Below are 19,247 nucleotides of genomic sequence, written 5' to 3'. Positions count from 1 at the left end.
TGGGTTTCTTTAGGAAACCTTCTGCTGCAGATACCACATATCTTATTAATTATATGCATGAATAATTAATTATAGGCATGAATAATTACTAACCTAGTCCTATTTTGGGTCTCCTTTCATGCATAATGTAACTTCCATTTTCTCCTTGTTAAAAGGAGAACATGTCCAACATGATGCACTGTTCTGTCATCTCTGAACAAGAATCCTGAGCATGGATTTTCAAACCAGAGGAGGCCTTGCAAAGTTAAGAAAGATATTCTGATTTTTAAGCCAAGAACCACATTCACCTGGATATTTGTGGGATCCTTATAGGACTCATCACTTGCAGTCTGGAGCTTTTCACTGATCCAGGCTTCTATTTCATCCACATCACGACTGAACTGCTGGAGGGTCTGAGACTCTCCCAGCTTCGATCTCTTCTCAATCATTTGGGCCTTCAGACGAAGCCACCTGCAGTAATTTGACACACACAATGAACAAAAGCCACATGAGGTACCACCTTCAACAGCTACAGAACATCCCTCAAGAGGATTTCCTGCCCTCTGCCTTCTCCTCCCAGGGGAGCACTGACCTGTCCAGGACCTCGTTGCGTCTGCTGGCGATGACTCCCTTGGCATAATGGTCTGCAGCAATCAGCTGGTCAGCAAAGGACTGCAGGACTGCAATTTTCTCTTCCTATTCAAACCAGAAACAAGGAATTAGAACTGTGGTTCCCTAAAGTCAAATGGTGAGCAGTGTCTGGAACAGAACAAGCCTCTTCATCTTCTTTAAATTTACATTACTGGCACCCTATGAGGGAAGTCTCTCTTCCACAGGACAGTTCAACTTAGAACACTTTTCACCTCTGGCATTTAGGAAAAAAGGATCTTTTGGGCTAAAAACTTCAGCAGTATGATCTCTTAATAAATCTAGGCAGCTTTCTGCTACAAGAAACTGGAAGTGTATTCTTTTCTGCCACAAATAAAGGGAAAAAGTAATTTCAAATCAGTACATTTCCACAAATACTTGCCAATATTTCTACACTGTCGGTAGGAAATTAAATGCATCCTGATCTGCATAAGCTGCTTCTAAACTTCTGCAGCAAATTCCACATGGCTGAATATTTGCAATTGAACTTTAGAAACCACACGGCAGGAACTACTTTTGCTAATAATTCACATAAGAAAAAGGAAACTATTTCCCCCTTACTTCAGCTACACTCCTCACCTGGACATTGATTGCTTTATCAAAATCTTCATGTTTCTTGATGAGTGCCTCCACACTGTCTAGGGAGTCTCCTTTGTCCTCTGTATTCAGGAAAGCCTCCCGGGCAGCCATCCAGTTTTCAGCTTGTTCACAGTCCCGATGAAATAGCTGGGGAGAAAAAAAATCCAAAGCATGAGCAAGACAGATCAAGAGCACTGTTATCACCATGAAATGATAAACTCTTTAATGAAAAGAGGAATTATTTCTCTTATCTAAATTGCAGCAGAGTACCTGTAGTTCCAGGCACTGGTCCAGCATCATCCTGCGCTGGACCCAGGCCTTCTCCAGGTCTGTCCGTTCCTGGTCCAGAATATCCAGTTTCTCCTTGATCTCTGGGCTGGCATAGTGTCCATGGGCTAGAAGTTGTTGTCCAAACTGTTCAAAGGCCTGGAAAGTGCCAGCTCTTGCATCTATTTCCGTGCGGTGTTCCTGCAAGGGGCAGAGATGTGCTGCTCAATAACCAGAGCTGGAACTGATCTGTTTTTGGAATTCTAACTGAAAAGCATCAGAAAAAACCCTGTGTTGATGTTTACAAAACACTTATCTTTCACATACCTGGTGCCTTTCCAGTAAAGCTTCAGCTCCAGTCACATCCTTTGCGAGTTCATCTGAGGAGACCAGGCCCCGGATCCCGTTGATCCAAGACATGAGGTCCCTGTGAACACACAGTAACAGGGAATTTTTCCCTCCCTCCACTGAAATAAGTCACAACAGGGAGAACAGTTCTTGTCTAAACCCTTCACAGAAATATTCCTGTGGAACAATAAGCCGTGTATACTTCACTAATAATAAACAAATTGGAAAGGGGAACAGCATCCCTACCTGAAGTCACTGAGGAAACGCTGCAGGTCGTGAGAGTCCCCAAGCTTCTCTTTGCGTTGGTCTGCACGTTTCCCCAGACTGTTCCAAGCCTGATTCAACTCTGTGCATTTTTCTTGGAGATCTTCAGCAGATTCTGGATGTGACTGGATCAGACGCTGGGCAGTTTCACCAAGAGAATTCACCTAGGATTAGAGAAAGGGAAATGAACACAATGAAGACAGAGATAACTGCTATAAGTTCAATCATTTCTGGTAGATGAAAAGAAAACTTTGGGGTTTTCTTCCTCAGAATCTCACCTTGTCTCCCAGAGCTGCCAAGTCTCTCTCAAAGCCTTCATGTTTGCGCTGCAGAGCCTGAACACTGGCCAGGTCATGCCCATAGTTGTCTGTATTTAATGCTTGATTCTTCTCCTCTATCCATTCTTTGGTTTCATCAGCATCTCTGATTTGAAGGAAGGAAAGGCAAAAAGAGAATTAAATGCCCACCCTCCACTGAACAAGCTGGGAGTTGAATAGGATTTGTTTAGAACAGTTCCTGCCATGTTTTAGAATTCTTGTTAGACAAAGCATTTGAGCCAAGACCAAACCAACCCCTCACCTGTGGAATCTCTGGACCTCGTGGGCACTGCCCAGCAATTGGCTCCTCTCCTCTGCCAGCTGCTGCAGGGATCTCCAGCGCTCATTCAGCTCCTGGATGAGGGAAGTGCAAAGTCAAGACTGGCCTTTCATTACAGGTAAAGGTTACTAAATTCTGCTTAATTCCAGAAGAATGCATGAATTTGGACAGCTTAGTTAAATAAAATAATTTGAAGGGTTTCTCCTGAGCTGTAAAACCAAATATTTTATGTCTATAATAAGACAGTGATGTAACCTGAGAAGCAAATGCTGTATATACCAATGCTTCTTTCAATAAATTGATTCAAAAGAGTTCATAAAGCTTAATGAAAGACAAAGACTATAGAAAAGGAGGGTAAAAAACGTTCACAACTTCTAAATGAGGTCAGAGAAAGTTGTGGAATTACCTTGATGGAGTTGAAGGTTGCCACAGTGTGTACCATCATCCGTGCAGACTGCGTGAAAAAGCAGAAATAAAAAACACAGCATTGAAGTCAACTCTAACCAAAAGCAAAACTAGAGTGAAAGAAAAGGCCTTAAAAATCAAACAGAAACCACTAAGAAAGACAATGTAAGTAAATTAGAAAAGCAATTAAGAATAACTGGTTGTAATACCTAAGGTATTATAGGGCAGAGTAAGAATAGTCAGAATTCACAAGTGAACACAGCCATGGAATTTTAAACTGAAGCAAGCAAATCTTAATGAGGACAAAGAAAAGGAAATTTCAAGGCAACACTCAATACATGAATTAAAAATCCCCAAAATCTTAGTCATAGTTTGCTAGGTTATTATAAGACTCTTAGAATTCAACATACATGTTTATAATTTGCAAAAAAATACTTTAAAAGTCACCAGTTCCTGGCGACAAGGCTGCATTTTCTGCCAAAATATTGCATACTAACCTGGTTTTCCCACATTTACACAGCTTAAAAGATGTACAAGCAGCTTTAAGTCTAACAGAGTGGATGCAAGACACAAAACATGGAAATGAAATGCTAGGGAAAACACAATGTTGGATAATTCAAAAAATATTGAAGATATTTTTGTGCTTTAGCAGGTGACAGCTCTTCCATTGTAAGCCTCTAATGAATGGAGAAAGGTTTCTCCTAACTCCTGTAGTAAATGAGCTAGAGATGACTAATGGGATACAGCATATTCCTTACTAAAGGAGTATTGACATGAATGGCTTTAACTTTGAGGAATAAAAACATTTTTGTTGTAGCAAGCAGAAGCAAAGAACTCATGCAAAGTGAACAAGGGATTATTCAACATCTACTGCCCAGAAACTGGAATCACCCTCATAGTACAAGCTCAAAACTAAAGAGTTTTGTAGCAGAGAGGTAAAATCCAGTCTGTTAACAATTTCTATGGCACAGGAGAAGCAAATGGTCTAAAAAAGATGATGTGCTGTAGTTTTTATTTTCTTGTTGTGTGCTACTGTGCAATGACACCTACCTTCCAAGGAGAGGCTGTCTTAGAATCAGTTTCATCCTGTTTGAAAGTGTGAAAAAACAGCTTTAAATATGAAGCAGAAACTAAAACTATCAGAACCCAGTAAAAAAAAAATCTTGAAAATATCTCAGTGTTCAAACCTTAACAAAGTTTATACACTTTTTCATGCAAGTATTTGTATCAATTTGGGTTATGCTGCTTGCTTAGATCTATGACGTGGGGCAAGACACTCAGGAAAAAAGGGATCATAGATAAGATAATCTTTGAATGAATCTTTGAAATTCAAAGTCATTAGTGAGTTCCATCATGGAAATTAACTACAATTATGGCTGAATTTCTCCTTGTACATCCCAAACCTGCTACAACTGCCACTCCATCCACCTCAGAAATTAACACTTACCCTGGGCATCATCCCATAGACTTCCTGCAAAGGAGACAGGACAAACAATTCGTTATTTTCTAACAGAAAGAATGTTTTTCTCAACATGCTTCATACTTAGTTGGCACAGGATAAAATTATTTACAGCACAAGTATGTAAAAAGCTAGCAAAAAACCCCTAAAAATGCAAACCAGAATGGAAAACCCACAAACTCCTTCCACTCTGAATTGCACTCTATTTTATTTCTCTTTTTCCCTAGCATTCCTCACCTATTTTCCTGTAAATAAATAAAGGTTAAATTTCAAATTTATGTGAAGCAAAGTTAATGCATGGATTTTCCATGACTTTTAATACTATTGTAAAGACTTTCCATTCCTAAAAAAAGAAAGGAAATAGCTCTAGATGCTCTGCAATTTGCTCTAGCATTATTAAAAAATATAATTCTAAAGGTCTTCTTGGGATGGCCACACTAGAGAATAGCCTGAGTCCTGCAATGCCAGACAAAGACAACAGACAAAAGAAAGGAGGAAAATCTTTTGCTTCTTAGATTAGACTAAGGCAGAGAAAAAGAGCACCTGTTGCTGTACTGCTTGTACTTCATCTGCCATCAGCCCTTCTGACTCCAGGTCCTTGGCAACCTTGTTTATATCCTTCAGGCGTGACTCGTTGGCTTTGAGATCCTGCACAGAACAGGGAAATAGCCCAGCATTAAAATTCACCCAAGCAAAACACACAGAACAAGGTGGCTCAGCAGGAGAGCCCAGACTGTGAACAGCAGGAATGGAGCACAGGGACCCTGAGAGCCCAGAGAGCCTGGGCCAGGGAATCCCAGCTGCTGGATTCTGTTTTCGTCCCATATCTTGGGGAAATAACTCCATAGATGGAAACCAAATGCATCTTCCCTTTCAATGGGAATAGCTTAACTGAAGGTTATGCTTTACACAAACTGGAATTCCTCTAAAGCTTGGCAGACTCTACTGCAAAATGTTGAGTTTCAGCTCTCTGGGAGCTGGGAAGCATGGAGCAACCTGGGGAATGTAATTAAACTGAGGACACTTGAATGTAGTATCTTTATCCTCACAAAATAAAATAAAAAAATTCATATATATCTTCTATGGACCTTTTATATCCAATCCAAGCCATGTTTCCTACTCAGCCATGAAGAATTGTCATGGATACTTGGTCAGAAAGCCTTAAGGGAAAGGCCAAAATTAACATACATGTTACGCAGTATCAACATACCTTCTGAAAATCATCAAATTTCTTCTGCAGAACCTCCACCTGCTCCAGGTCAGCACCCACTTCCTCACTGGTGAGTGCTGCCTCCTTCTCATTGATCCACTGCTGGAGCTCGTTGGCTTCACGGAAAAGCATGAACTTCTTGCAGCTTTTTTCCAACATGCCTTTACGCTTTTCTCCCAGTTCCAGGAGAGAGTGATACCTGGGACAAGCAGGAAAGGAAAGCAGGGAACAGTCAGATGGAATTGAGTCCAATCACAGGAATTTCCCAAGTCCTGGGGTCCCCAAAAGAGGGAATCCCTGAACTTATGCTCTGTTCTGCTACAGGATGAGTTATGCATGTGCAGTTGGGAACCAAGACTGTCCATGTGTGTCCTCCACATGGATTGCACACCAAAATGGGAACTCCCACATGCAACACCTCACTGGGCAAATGCAGACCCAAATCACAGCCTGGGGCAGGCTCTTAAAGCACAGCATCACTGCAGGGCAGGAATGACTCCATAGGCTCTTACTTGCTAAGAGATATTTTCCTAGAGTACATCAAGTTTGCCATCAGATTATGAAAATTGAGCAGCCTCCAAGCTTTAGAACATAAAGAACTAGCCATTTTCCAGTGCAAAATTTGCTGAATGTTTAAGCAAGATGTGTATCTTTGATAACACACCCATATTCAACTGGGAAATCCATGAAACTCATTTCATGGACACTTTTTGAATTTTCAATATCAGTGATATTACTCCTCCTTTACATTAGAACAGACACAAAGTGAAACCTCAAAAACGTTTGAATTGGTCTGCACAGGCAATTAAGATCAGCCAGTTATTTAAAAACCACCTTGTAATCAACTGGACACAGATGATTCTACAAGATCTTTCCCAAGCTATTGCTGAAAAAATCCAAGAGCAGTTTTGCAGTCACTGATACTGAATTACAAATCTCTCTAGCAATGCAGAATGCCTGTTAAAAATCTTCATTCAGAAGAACCACACTCATAATACTCATTCTTACTTTGTTTTGCGTCTTCCAGAAGATGAGACATTTTAGCTGCGTCTGGAGGGGTTTGTTATGTCCAGTTCTGTTATGAACCAGTTTGGACATTGTTCTACCACAGTGATCAACAGCAGCAATAAATTCTCATTATTAAGCATATTCCTTTTGATGTTATTAAATCAAATAATACCAGACATTGCTGAGGTAGCTGCAGGGGCCTCAAGTGGGGATGTTTTTATTTCCTATCCCAAAGCACACAGGCACATACTGAGCAGTTACAGCCTCCCAGCTTGAGGAATTCAGTCCTGCAGCATTTTCCTAACCAACAGCTCAGAGACGGCAAAGTCTCCTGAAAAAATTCCTCAGTATCCTAGGCTGTAATATCTGTATACCAAACTGATAAATCAGCTCTTCTTCCGTGGAAGCAGAGACTTTGTGGCTCTCTGTTTACTGTAGTTTAAGAGTGGGCAGAAAGGAACTAAGAATCTTTCATAATAGGTTTAAATAGAAACTTTCTACCCTAACTTGAAAACACTGTTTTGAAGCCTGCCCTAACTGCAGTTGTTTGCCTCAGCAAACATTAGGTATTAAGTACTTGTAAAGCTTATAGAGGATCTGGGGCAAAACTCTTTCAGAAGCAGATCTAACCTCAGAGTTGCTTTTGCAACATTTGAGAGATTTACATAAAAGTTTCACTTTTAATTTTAAAAAACACATTTGCTATGAAAAGCCAGGCACAGCAAATGAACACTGTGACTTTGGATTTCCCAGCAACTGCCACCACTATGATGCAAACTTGATATCTTTTCCAGGAGACATGAACACAGGGTTCAAAATTTAGTTAATGTTAAAATTAAGAAATCAGCACTCCATATAAATAATGGTTTTTTTCACTACCCAGCATGAATGTTACTTTATATGACAAACCATGACAGCCCCACCCTTCCCAAACTCTTAAGACATTCAGATGTGATGCAATACTTGGTAGATGTATTTTATATACATTTATATAAACAAACCAATATTTCTATCTGCACCTCAGAAAATGCAGGAGATTTTTTTAAGGAAAACAGTCTAGATAGCCCAAAAGCCTCTTTGGTAAGCAAAACCAGCATGATGGAATAAACATGAACCAATTCAGCAGCACAGAGGTGCCCAGCAAGATTAAGAGGCTGAGGAAACACAGACCACCACATTCATCTAAACTAATCCTCACTGCAGAAATGGCCTCCTTCATGTCTCCTTGGAGCAGCATTCCCAAAGAAAGAAACAGAGGATGAACAGTGACAGTGTGGAGACAGCATGGTTTAGGAAAGGGCTAAGCCTACTCACAGTTCTTCCACCTGTTTCATACGCAGAGAGACACTGCCGACCTCCTTAGTAATGAGAGTCCTGCACAGACAGGGAGCACAGCAAATGCATGCGAAAAATTAGTCAGATTAACAAAAATAATGAAAGCAGCAGCTCCATCCAGGGCTGGGCTGTGGTAGGAGATGAGTAAGAGTTCACATTTAAATGGAGAAAATTAGGTGTTGTTCAGAAGCAGACAAAGCAAATCAGACCAGGAGTACAATTCATGTCAGGAAACCTCAGCAGTACAGTTGAGCTCTCTCTATAAGGTCTCCTCATTTCCTCGTAATTGTGCCATGGGATTGGAAACTAAAAGGTGGTCCCCTCTCCTTGGCTCTAAAATAAGACATCCTGTACTAGTTAGTAAAAGCCACATGCAAACCCATGGAGGGAATTATATTATTAAAATCCTGATCAATCTGCCACAATTTTCCAGCATTTTTTCTTTGTGCTGGTAAAAATGTTTTTTTTGTTATGGGCTGGTGGGTTTTTTTGTGTGATTTGATTTAAATTTTTTAATTCAAGAGCTAAGGCTAGCAATTATTGCATGGCATTGTAATAACTGATGACTCAACACAACTGAGTGGGAGGAAATTCTCACACAGAACGACAGCGTAGCTGCACAAACAGATGGGAGTATACAGAAAACTTTCAGCTTTCAAGTGGCTTGATAAGATGAGCCAGCACTCACAGCTATCACCCACAGCCCTTGCTTCATTTAATCTCCAACCACCATGTGCTTTAAGGTCATTACCAAGTGGCCTTGCAGTTTTCTGTTAGAAACGATATGTTGCTCTTTTAAAAAAGATGATAAATACTGAAAAAAAGGAAGGGGGGGACACATTTTAGCTCCAATAATGGCAACAAATATTGGCACCACATTTCAGAAAAAAAGGTGATGAGCTAGCAGCAAAGTAGCCCCAGCTCATAAGGAGGGCACCTCGAGGGGCAGCCCTGTATAGGGAGAGCACTGTACTTAATGGAATCAAATTTAAGAAAGCTTTTCAAAGCAGATCACACGTTAAGAAGTGACAGCTACATATACAAGAGTTGCTTAGGACATATATATAACTAACAAACAAGTTTAAGTAGTTAGGTACAACAACAAAAGGAACACATAAAATACTCAAGTTAGACAGTAAGTTGAGCTCCAGTGTCATGAGTTTAACGGTTAAAAATGGAAAAAGCAACAAGAAAATCTAGAGCAGGAATAAAACAACTAAACCTGGTGCCTCTGGCAAAGGAGCCCCTTGTTTTGCTCCAATAATTACTCCCTAGTGTAAGAAGCATTAACCTAAGCTGGTGGCAATCTGTGAAGCAAAGGCCAAGCCAGCTAATACTGGCAGTGTCATCTCTCATCAGTTAGATCTTACTGGTTGTCGATCTGCTCCTGCCGCAGGGCGATGCTGCCCTGCTCCTCCAGCAGGTTCTCTCGGGATGCAGACTGGGCAGGGTCCAGTTTCTTCACATAGGCAGCTGGGACAAATCCCTGACGGTCATTGACTTCCACCTTCCACCAGTCCTGGAGGGAAAAAACCACAAAGCAACCACTGTGAGGCCATCATTGAGCATAAAGAATGCTGCAAGTCAGAGACTTCTATTAACACAGGGGAACAGTGATGATCCCAACAGTTTGCTCTTGCTATGGAGATGATTTCAAACAAACTGTCTGTTGAAGACAGATCTTACTCCCATGTCTCCCCTTGAATTTTGCCAAAGATTCCTCCACATCAGGGAATTAAAGCTCTCACAGACACGTGCCCTGTCTTGGAAAAGTTTGCAGCTGTAGAGGAATGATGGAAATGAAGTGAAGAGGTTCAGCTGAAGTGCTGAATGGGGACATGGGCTAAATGTGCCAAAACCAAACCAAACACACAGCACTGAGGGAGCCAAGCAGGGCAGCAAAGCAGGAGGCCAGAACCCACCTTGTTGGTGCTGTTGAGTAAGGTGAGGATATCTCCCTTCTTCATTGTCACCTCCCGGGGACTCTTCTCCTGGTAATCATAGAGTGCCAGAACAAGCTCTTTTCCAGTTTCATCATCTGTGGGAGCAACTTGTTGCTAAAAAAAAAAAAAAAAAAAAAAAAAAGAAAAATGAGCTGTTCCATGTTTATTCTAATCAATGTTGGTGTCCTAGAATGGACCTGAGCCTTAGTTAAAGCTACTGTAGTCAGTTTAGGTGCTGTCTGGGCTCAAATGATGAAAACCACCACATTAAATTGTTTCATTTCAAAACAATAGAGCTGTCTTATGATTATAAAAACAGACTGCTAATTTTTTTGAAAAAAATCAAGCACAGTCTGCAATAACCTCTCAAAACCAACAACTGTTACTGAGCTTTGTGTTTACCTTTTGCTGACCCATGAATTTTAGGTACATGATTAGCATCTTTCCTTACCCTGCATGACTGGGCCTGTTCCCTCAATGCCTGGATGCTGCTGCCATAAGCAGAGAGATCAGACATCAAAGCTTCATGTTTCTTCAGAAGAGCCTGAAAGAGGATGACAATAACAACATACACACCTTGCCATTTTACAAATATGCCTCTGCTTAAATATATACTTTGACTCCATACAAAGGGAATGTGGGTTTTTCAGAGCTGCCAGCCTTGTGACTCTCATGGGAATAATCACTTCTATTTATTCACAGGCTAGATAGTCGTCCTAATGCTTCTGGTGCTTTGCCTCTACCTTATCTCAGCAACATTCTTTTGTCCTGACCAGAAATAACTACTTCCAGAGTGATATGGGTTAGTTTAAAGTGTGCCTTTAAACTGCACTTCATGTTGATAAAATGTCAGTCAGCACTGCCTGGGACATGTTTAACTGCAGAATGATATCAATAAAACAAATCCAGACAAAAAAATTACTTCCAGACTAATGAACTGCTGAAAACCAGACTCATATTGAAATGCTCATCCCATGAGGAATTCACTGGTATTATTTTCATTGTACTTAAAAAAACAAAACCCTGTAAAAGAGTGAATACAGAGGTGAAGCTTCCTCACAGTTGGTTTAATATACTCAGCAGCAGAATTTCATGTGCAATAGCAACTAGGACATAGGAAAATATGTAATCTTTTGACTAACAGCCAAGATCTTGCTTGATGCAAGAATCTGCCCTCTTTGTTAAGAATCTTGGAATTATCACAGCTCATTGTTTTACCACTGGATAAACCCTCACTGTACTTATGCAAAACTGATTTAAACAAGAATCTCAAATACCTCAGCAGAGTCTTCATCTTTCCCATAGTCAGTACTGCCTACAATGGGCTCCTTTTCCCTCATCCAGGATTCAGCCTCATTAGCATCAGCAAAGTACTGCTGAGCCTGCAGGGAATCCTCCAGGTCCTGCCGGCGCTGGGATGCTTTGGCTTTCAGAGAGTCCCACTTCTGGTTTAGCTCATTCAGTTTGATTTTCACATCCTCAGCTGCAAAGTGTCCTGTGGAACAGAAGCAGAGGGAACTGAAGGACTTCAGCACACAAAACCAACAGATATTAGAAGATTATTTCTAGTTCTTCAAAGTCACAGAAATTAAGACTAATTTAAAGCCTATTTACACTACAATTATAAAAACATAACCTAGCTGGTCCTTTTGCCTTAGACTGGAAAACACTGAACCTGTCAATCAAGCTGCACTAGCACAGTTCATTAGGAATAAAATGAGACATCATAGCATATCTCAATTATGAAACAGAAAAGGTTATCTCTTTCCAGAGTTCTGGCTGCAGGCAAGTATCATTTTAGACCTTTGAGATTTTTTTTTTTTGCATTTTCATGTTAAGAACACCCAGTCAGAAATAAAGATGCCTGTTTATTTAAAAGCAAGAATTACTGTCTTTGTAGAGAATTCTCTCTCACGTCCTGATTATGTACCTCTGATAGAACCCTTTAATAGATTTAATTATAGAGACTAAATACAATAGGCACAAAATTGCTAAATATGTGTTCATCAAGAGAGATAGAGATCTGTCAAAATTATTCCCATCTAGGAATCTATTTTTATTTTCAGGTGAAAGGATGACCAGGAGTTCATCCTGCTAGCAGGTATCTATCTATTATCAGGATAAAATGAGGCAATAATTCTTAACTGTGCTGGGCCAGAGAACAGAAGACTGTGCCAGAGTTAAAAAATATTGGGACATACCTTCTTCCACCATAGCATTTCCCTTCTGTGTGACTGCTTTAATGCGAGGTTCATGGCCTGCAATTTCTGCCTGCAAAGCCTGGTGCTTCTTTAGCAGATTCTGGACACCAATTAAGTCCTTGCCTGAAAGACACAAACCAATTAATCAGAGTCCCTAGATGGAACAAAAATTTTAAGGTAGCTGCAGCCAGCACTACACAAACTTGCACAGGGAGAACTCTAACAATGAATACAGAGCACTATGGAAACTACATTACCACTGGAATTATATAAGCAACATAACAGAAACCCAGGGCAATGGCAAATATATAAACTCTCGGCAATGTTAATTACACCAAACAGCTCTGAAATTTTCAGGGAACGTTCTCTAGAGATACAATTTATAACAGAGCAATTCTGACATCTAAATCCTAGAGATACCAAGATGAACCAACCTCGGTTTGTTGAAGCTGCAATAGGTTCTTTTTCCCTAATCCAGGTCTCTTCATCCTCAATGTCACGGAAAAGCTGCTGCAGGCGAAGAGAATCTGCGAGTTTCTGCTTGCGAGCCACCATGGGGTCCTTCAGAGCCTCATAACGAGCTACTAAAGCTTCTTGTTTCTTCTTGATATTGTCAGCATCAAAGTGCCCAGCCTCCTGGAACTGGCGTGCCTGGATGGTAATGCCATCTATCCGATCCTAAAATTGATCCAGCAACAGCATTAGCCAGAACTTCTGTGAGGTGGCTGCAGTGACTGAGAAGTTAATCTCAATGAAACTTATAAGGATATTATTTTAAAGACATACAAATTATGCTTCAGTTCAAAATTATTTTTGATAAGCAAACTGTAAAATCCAAAGCTAAGAAAATGATAAAAAAAAAAAGACCTGCTAAAGTTTCTGACTGAGCATATCTGAAAATACCATCTCTTGAGTGAGCAGATCTGAAAAGGCAGGAATAAAAATTATTTCCCTTACCTGATGGGCAGCAACATCTGCCTCTAACAGTGCGTGTTTCTTCTGAAGATTCTGAACATTAGTAAGATCTTTTCCATAATCATCAGAAGCCAAGTGTCCTTCTACTTCATACAGCCAGAGCTCAATGTCCTCCACATTGCGATTAAACTGCTGCTGCTGATTGGCTTCTCGCAGTTTTATACCTGAGAGAGACGGGCAAGAGGAGAACAGGACAAGGGAAGTGAAATGGAAACTGAAGTTAACTCATTTCCTGTCTTCCCCCAGCTAAACTCTCTAGAAATTTGCCCATATTCTTCTGAACAAGTCATACCTTTGAGCTCAGTGGCCTCCAGAAGTTTCTTCCACAGGCTGATGACTTCGTTCATGCGAGCTGCCACCTCATCGGAGGCGTAGTGCTTGACATCAATCAGCTTCTGGCCAGCCTTCTCCAGGGCATCGATACGGCTCTGGTTAGCAGACAGCTCTGCTTCAAAAGCCTGGTGTTTCTGAACTTTACCTTGCAAGTTCGATGGATCCTACAGATGAAGGAAGAAATAGAAATCAATGCCCAAAGGCCTCTGAAGAATTTTTTGAAATTGGACTACATTCATAGACTGTGTTTAACCAGAGGATCCGGTGCCAAAAATATGCCTTAAATCAGAATTCTTAAGCTATTGGATAAGCACAATTACTGCATGATGGGAAAATGGCTCCTGGGGTCAGGAAGAAATTACACAATTCCTCCTGTTGCCATTAATACCACCGACTATCAGCAACATTTTGGCTGATGTTGCTTTATGTCATTAGACTGATTAAGCTTGGTACTGCCTTAAAAGCATTCCATCATTCATCTTTGTGTTTACCTTGTAGGCCTCATCAGTTGCAGTTTTCATCTTTTCATTAACCCAACTCTTGAGCTCATCAGAGTCTCGGAAAAACTGCTGCAGATGGAAGGAATCTGCCAGCTGAGCACGGCGGTACATGGCTCTTTCATGAAGGGCATTCCGGCGGCTCAGCAGCTGCAAAAAAAAAAAAAGAAAGTAAAACGTTTTTAAATTCTTCCAGTTCAGAAGAACACCACCATACCCCTCTTGGGACAACTCCACTGACTTATCCTATATTGAAGTCAAACCATGTAAAATAATGAAGCAGAACAAGATTTAAAGTCTACAGTTCAAATATATTTTGGATACTTACAGCATCTCTGCGTGTAGCAACATCATCCATGGCATAGTGGTTATTCTGAATCAACTTAGTAGCAAACTCATCTAATGCCTAGAGGGAAAACAAGTTTCCATTTATTTGGTGTAATTGAAATTGTGTGTGCAAATTTGCTTAGTATATCAATTCCCCAAGGTTTATCACAGTAAAACTGGCAGAAAGCCATTAGCAGTTCTGTCCTTATACCCTTTTCTCTCTGTACCCTCACCCTCTCCATGTGGAAGAGTGCAGGTTTTTGACAAATATTCATCCATCTGTGTGCTGGTGTGATAAGGAAGCACCAGGTTACCCAGCTCTGAGACAGAAATCGAGCCCTATCCCACACCTTTTCCACTATTTTCCATATTAGAGACAATACCTGTTATTTAGAGCTAATACATCCCACATAACAGAAGATCACTCTGCAAAGCAAACCCCATCCTTTACCATCCTCTAGCAGTGTCTCCTCCCCAGTCAAAAAATGCCCTTATTTCACTTCTTGTCCATTTAGTGATGACCTAATATCAATGTCTTACTGTGATTTTCTCCTCTTGGGCACTTAGGGATTTCTCAAAGTCTTCATGCTTCTTTAGAAGAGCCTCCACACTGTCCAGAGAATCACCAAGGTCTTCATTCAGCAGAAATGCCTGAAGTAAGGACACAAACACATTTTTATGTTTCCATACTCAGCTGCTCTAAGTGAGCTCAAGCAGAGCCAGGGATATTTCCTGCCATATGTTATTACTGAAAGGTAAAGATGGCATACTGGCATGGCGTTTGCTTTATGCTTCTAACAGCCAATAATTCTTTTTAGCTTCTTATTCAACCAGTATTTTACAAGAGTTAACACACAAAAGCCACATCAAGCCCACTTGTCACAGCTCATAGTTTTTGGCATTAGATGGAAACAGCCATTTCACCATTTCAGGCAGTCAGATAAATAACTCTGCACAGCACCCACTCACTCGTGGGTGGTTATGGCCCTGCCAACAGGCAATACCAATTGCTTAAGCTTACAGAACACTACCCAGAAATTAAAGTCCATCATATCTGGAGAATTCAAAGATATGAACTCACTTCTTGTTTGCTCATCCAGTTGTCAACTTGTTCAGTGTCTCTGTAGAAGAGCTGCAGGTCCATGCACTGCTCATACTGCTGTCTGCGGAGCTCCCACAGCTCCAGCAAGGCAGACCTTTCATCTGAGAGGATGGTCAGCTAATGGATTGGGAAGAGGAATATATCATAATGTTATTTAACACCCTAGTTCAGTCCCATCTCAATGTAAAATCAAATTGTGACTCTAAAAAAGTGGTTAGTAATGAATTAAAAATGACCTCCTGTGTAAACAATGAAATCTCCAGTTCCTGATGTGATCGTCCTTTTAAATTAAAGGACACAAAAGAAAGAGACAAAATCCTTCTAGGAGCTCTTGCTCTCAACTTACCTTTTCTTTAACTTCATCAGAAGCGTAGTGCCCAGCAGAGAGCAAAGCCTGGCCTGACTCATCAGCAGATTTGAAGCTGTCTTCATGGGCATCAATTTCTCCCTATGGGAGGAGAAGTGAAAAAGATGTTATCAAAATTTATCTTAGCAGAGTGTCAGAATTACCTAACAATGCACATAAGGTAGGTATAAATTCCTACATTAAAATGAAACTAGGAGTTTATTTGAGTTGTATTCTTTCTACATAATTATAGGAATTTATGGAGAACTAAAACAGTCATTAGTCCAACTGGCTGCTATCAGCCTATTTTTTATAAAATATTATCATAAGTATTCTTAAATACTTAGTGATTAGTATATATCTGCCATCTAGAAACAATTTTAAAATATTAAATCAGGACTGCAATCTAGTCCTGTGTTAGTTGCACAATCAAAGCATTCCAGTGCTACAATACTGACACAGAGAGCGTGTCAGACAGACAAATCAGAGGCTGCTGACTGGATTTGGCTGTAGAACCACTCTACCTTATGCTCCTGGTGTCTGTCTAGAAGGGCTTCTGCCCCAGCCACATCATTGGCAAGTTCATCAGCATTTATGAGAGCCTTCATCTCAGTCACCCAGCTGGTGAGGTCTCGGAAGTCCGCCAGAAAGCGCTGCAGCCTTAGGTAAGCAAAGGAAAAAATGATTTGGAATAATTAATTTGCAGAGTTTCTCTTCTCTTTCCCCAATGAAAGGGTTACAAACAAAAGCTGTTGCTCAGATAGAAATAAAACAACACAAAAATGTGCTCAGGATATTAAATAACTAAATATGCTTTCAGTCAAAAATAAGTGCTTTGAAGTCATAAAAATGTTGCATTCTAAATCGATGTCTCAAAGATACATTTTGCATATAACTTATATTGTAAGTAAAATTAATATTCCTAACTACACAGAGGACAACAGAAATCAAAACATATTTCTGGAGATAATTCACAGGGCTCCTTCTGTCATAACCATAACAGTGTCAGGGGGAGGGAACTGACAGAAAATTTTGATTGCACATGCTTCAGCCTTAAAACAAGCAAACAAATCCTCAAATTCCTTCCAGAATGCCTTTAGTTGTTTCCTTTGGCATATGCTTAGCACTTATCAGCAAAAGCAATCAGTATCTGTTTCCCTTTTACATTTGCTGTTAATTGCCCTGAAAAGACTATGGCAGGGAAGGTAAAGGAGAATATTATTTGTGTGTGCCTCCACTGCCAAAAGCCCCACGTTGTGGGAAGGAACAAAGGGCAGAAAAACAAAACCAGAGAGGATGTAAACTAACCACCACATCGGGATTTGTTTTTAGTATGGCTTCTCAACAGTGTTCTAACACGTTATGTTTCAGAGACCAGGTTTGTATAGACACAAGACTGGATGAAGACAAATTCCACAGCAAAAAAAAAAAAAACAACCTACCACAGAAACAGGGAATTCATTTGGTCTGGGACAATACATCAAACAATATATCATACTTCAGTCTTCATAGAGACTTTTAAAGACTAGTGATTAGATTTGTAACAAAATCATTTAAAAAGCTTTTTTTTTTTTTTTTTTTAGTAAAACTGAAACACGGTCAGACATACTTCAAAATGCACATCTCAAGTCAGATGGAGAAAATAGCAAATATCCTAAAACATAATTTGTCTATTTCCATAGTTGATCCACACCCAGAAAAGGGCAAAAAGCTCCAATAATTTTTCAATCACATAAATATTTCTTTTACTACAAGAAGTTGGTATAAAATAGAATTTGGTGAACAAGACTGCTCTGAAAACACCAGAATCATCCCAAAATGTTGGAAACAGCACTCCTTTCTTCTCGTTCCACGACCCTCTGTCAGTGTGAAGCAGGAGGGAGGCGCCCAGCCCTGCCCCACCTGTAGGAGTCGTTGAGGCGAGCGTGCCGCTCCGCTGCCAGCGTCCGGATCTGCTCCCAGTTGGCAATGAGCTCCTCCCGTTTCACTTGGATTTGGGAGGCATTTATTGGGTGAGACTGCTGCAAGCGGTCAGCTTCTGCACACAGGGCCTTCACCTAAACCAGGCACAAATGTGAGTGAGCTTCCAGCCTCTGACAAGCCGGATATCTCATTTATACTGCAGGTAAAACACATCTCACAGCAGTACCTTATCTTCCAGGGCTGCCAGGTCTCTTTCCAGGCCTTCGTGCTTGCGCAGCAATGCCTGCACGCTGGCTAAGTCTCTGCCAAAATCATCTGAGGCCATCAACTGCCCTTTCTCCTTAATCCAGCTGATTGTTTCATCCACATCCCTTCAAACAAAGCACAGATTGAAAGCAGTTTGTCTTGTATGGAAAAAGGAAGGAAGCAGGATGTGTTCCCATAGTGTGCCAGACATACTGGCATACAAACTCATATATATAAACACTGCCGCCAACTACAAACATCCTTTAGAAAACAAATAAATTGACTTTCTTTGCATCTCAAGAAGCACATTTACAGGCCACTGTCACCAGGTGCAAACCAGGAATTACAGCACCACTGAGCACTGTCATGGAGTGGATCCACTTTCCCCTCTGGACCCTTCTCCAGTTTAATTACAGCAAATCTCAAAATGCTGTAGATGGAGATGAGAATAGAAAGACATTGCTCAAAGCCTCCAGAGCAACTGGGCTGACATCCAATAAAAAGAGCACACCCTATTTAAGGCTCATCTAGGACAGAACTGAGGGAAAAAGCCCTCAGAGAAAAGGAGAGCAAAACTGCCATTACCAGGAATGAACACAATGGCCAAGTTCTGAAAAGCCCTGTCAGAATGACCATTTTAAAGCAACTGTAGAACAACGAGGTCTTCATTCAGCAAGTCATGCAGAAGAGCAAAGCACAGTCACAGGAGACAGTAGCTCTTCTCACACTACTGTGTGCAGCTGAATGCATCATTACACACCCACACAAGGGTTACATCACTCAGCAGATCCAGCCAAGCTCATACCTGTTGAAACGCTGAACTTCAGCTGCCCCGAAGAGTTTTCCTTGTCTCTGAAGGGCAAGCCCCTTCAGACGCTGCCAGCTTGCATTTACTTCATCTTGTTTGGACTTTATCAGTTCCTCTTCAGGGTGTGTTTCCTGGCAAGCAAAGGAAAATGCTATTTTCGTATGTTCTTTGGTTTTACATCCATTGACAAAATGCTGCTGGTCTTCAAGAGATCAATTTATAATTACTGTCCTTTCCAGATGATCACCCAATTCAATAGTTTCCCTGAAATTTCACTGTGCAAACATTCAATACTCTTGTAGTGTTTTCCCTATACATTAATTAGCCCATGGGAAGAGGGCTATAAACAGTATCTTCTTTTTCCCTGAAATGAAACACTTCCTGCCCTGCTTCCATCCTTGATCAGGCCCCAGATATCCAGCCAGAAGAGATATTATATCTCCTTGT

The 19,247-nt window shown here is 40.7% G+C and overlaps 1 protein-coding gene across 6 annotated transcripts in view; it reads right to left on the bottom strand.

Annotated features, from left to right (window-relative positions):
* The window catches only part of SPTAN1 (spectrin alpha, non-erythrocytic 1), a 46,022-nt gene that overhangs the window by 14,727 nt on the left and 12,048 nt on the right, over nucleotides 1–19,247 (bottom strand). For 4 of the 6 annotated variants that reach the window (XM_063409755.1, XM_063409751.1, XM_063409754.1 and 1 more), the window contains exons 6-36: nucleotides 18,798–18,931; nucleotides 17,973–18,117; nucleotides 17,726–17,880; nucleotides 16,348–16,483; nucleotides 15,824–15,925; nucleotides 15,457–15,594; nucleotides 14,916–15,026; nucleotides 14,377–14,454; nucleotides 14,043–14,198; nucleotides 13,511–13,715; nucleotides 13,201–13,382; nucleotides 12,678–12,921; nucleotides 12,244–12,366; nucleotides 11,320–11,537; nucleotides 10,494–10,586; nucleotides 10,022–10,156; nucleotides 9,470–9,618; nucleotides 8,079–8,138; nucleotides 5,757–5,955; nucleotides 5,090–5,194; nucleotides 4,535–4,558; nucleotides 4,138–4,173; nucleotides 3,089–3,136; nucleotides 2,665–2,756; nucleotides 2,364–2,508; nucleotides 2,068–2,249; nucleotides 1,801–1,900; nucleotides 1,477–1,674; nucleotides 1,207–1,353; nucleotides 572–675; nucleotides 288–450 (exon numbers count right to left, since the gene is read on the bottom strand). In XM_063409755.1, the coding sequence (XP_063265825.1) occupies nucleotides 288–450; nucleotides 572–675; nucleotides 1,207–1,353; nucleotides 1,477–1,674; nucleotides 1,801–1,900; nucleotides 2,068–2,249; nucleotides 2,364–2,508; nucleotides 2,665–2,756; nucleotides 3,089–3,136; nucleotides 4,138–4,173; nucleotides 4,535–4,558; nucleotides 5,090–5,194; nucleotides 5,757–5,955; nucleotides 8,079–8,138; nucleotides 9,470–9,618; nucleotides 10,022–10,156; nucleotides 10,494–10,586; nucleotides 11,320–11,537; nucleotides 12,244–12,366; nucleotides 12,678–12,921; nucleotides 13,201–13,382; nucleotides 13,511–13,715; nucleotides 14,043–14,198; nucleotides 14,377–14,454; nucleotides 14,916–15,026; nucleotides 15,457–15,594; nucleotides 15,824–15,925; nucleotides 16,348–16,483; nucleotides 17,726–17,880; nucleotides 17,973–18,117; nucleotides 18,798–18,931 (4,107 nt within the window). The remainder of the gene's footprint in view (nucleotides 1–287; nucleotides 451–571; nucleotides 676–1,206; nucleotides 1,354–1,476; nucleotides 1,675–1,800; nucleotides 1,901–2,067; nucleotides 2,250–2,363; nucleotides 2,509–2,664; nucleotides 2,757–3,088; nucleotides 3,137–4,137; nucleotides 4,174–4,534; nucleotides 4,559–5,089; nucleotides 5,195–5,756; nucleotides 5,956–8,078; nucleotides 8,139–9,469; nucleotides 9,619–10,021; nucleotides 10,157–10,493; nucleotides 10,587–11,319; nucleotides 11,538–12,243; nucleotides 12,367–12,677; nucleotides 12,922–13,200; nucleotides 13,383–13,510; nucleotides 13,716–14,042; nucleotides 14,199–14,376; nucleotides 14,455–14,915; nucleotides 15,027–15,456; nucleotides 15,595–15,823; nucleotides 15,926–16,347; nucleotides 16,484–17,725; nucleotides 17,881–17,972; nucleotides 18,118–18,797; nucleotides 18,932–19,247) is intronic. The other 2 variants (XM_063409756.1, XM_063409757.1) reach the window with 1 other exon arrangement.

This window comes from Prinia subflava, chromosome 12 (assembly GCF_021018805.1).
Source record: "Prinia subflava isolate CZ2003 ecotype Zambia chromosome 12, Cam_Psub_1.2, whole genome shotgun sequence".
Classification (NCBI taxonomy): Eukaryota; Metazoa; Chordata; class Aves; order Passeriformes; family Cisticolidae; genus Prinia; species Prinia subflava.
This window is presented reverse-complemented; position numbering and strand designations above follow the sequence as displayed.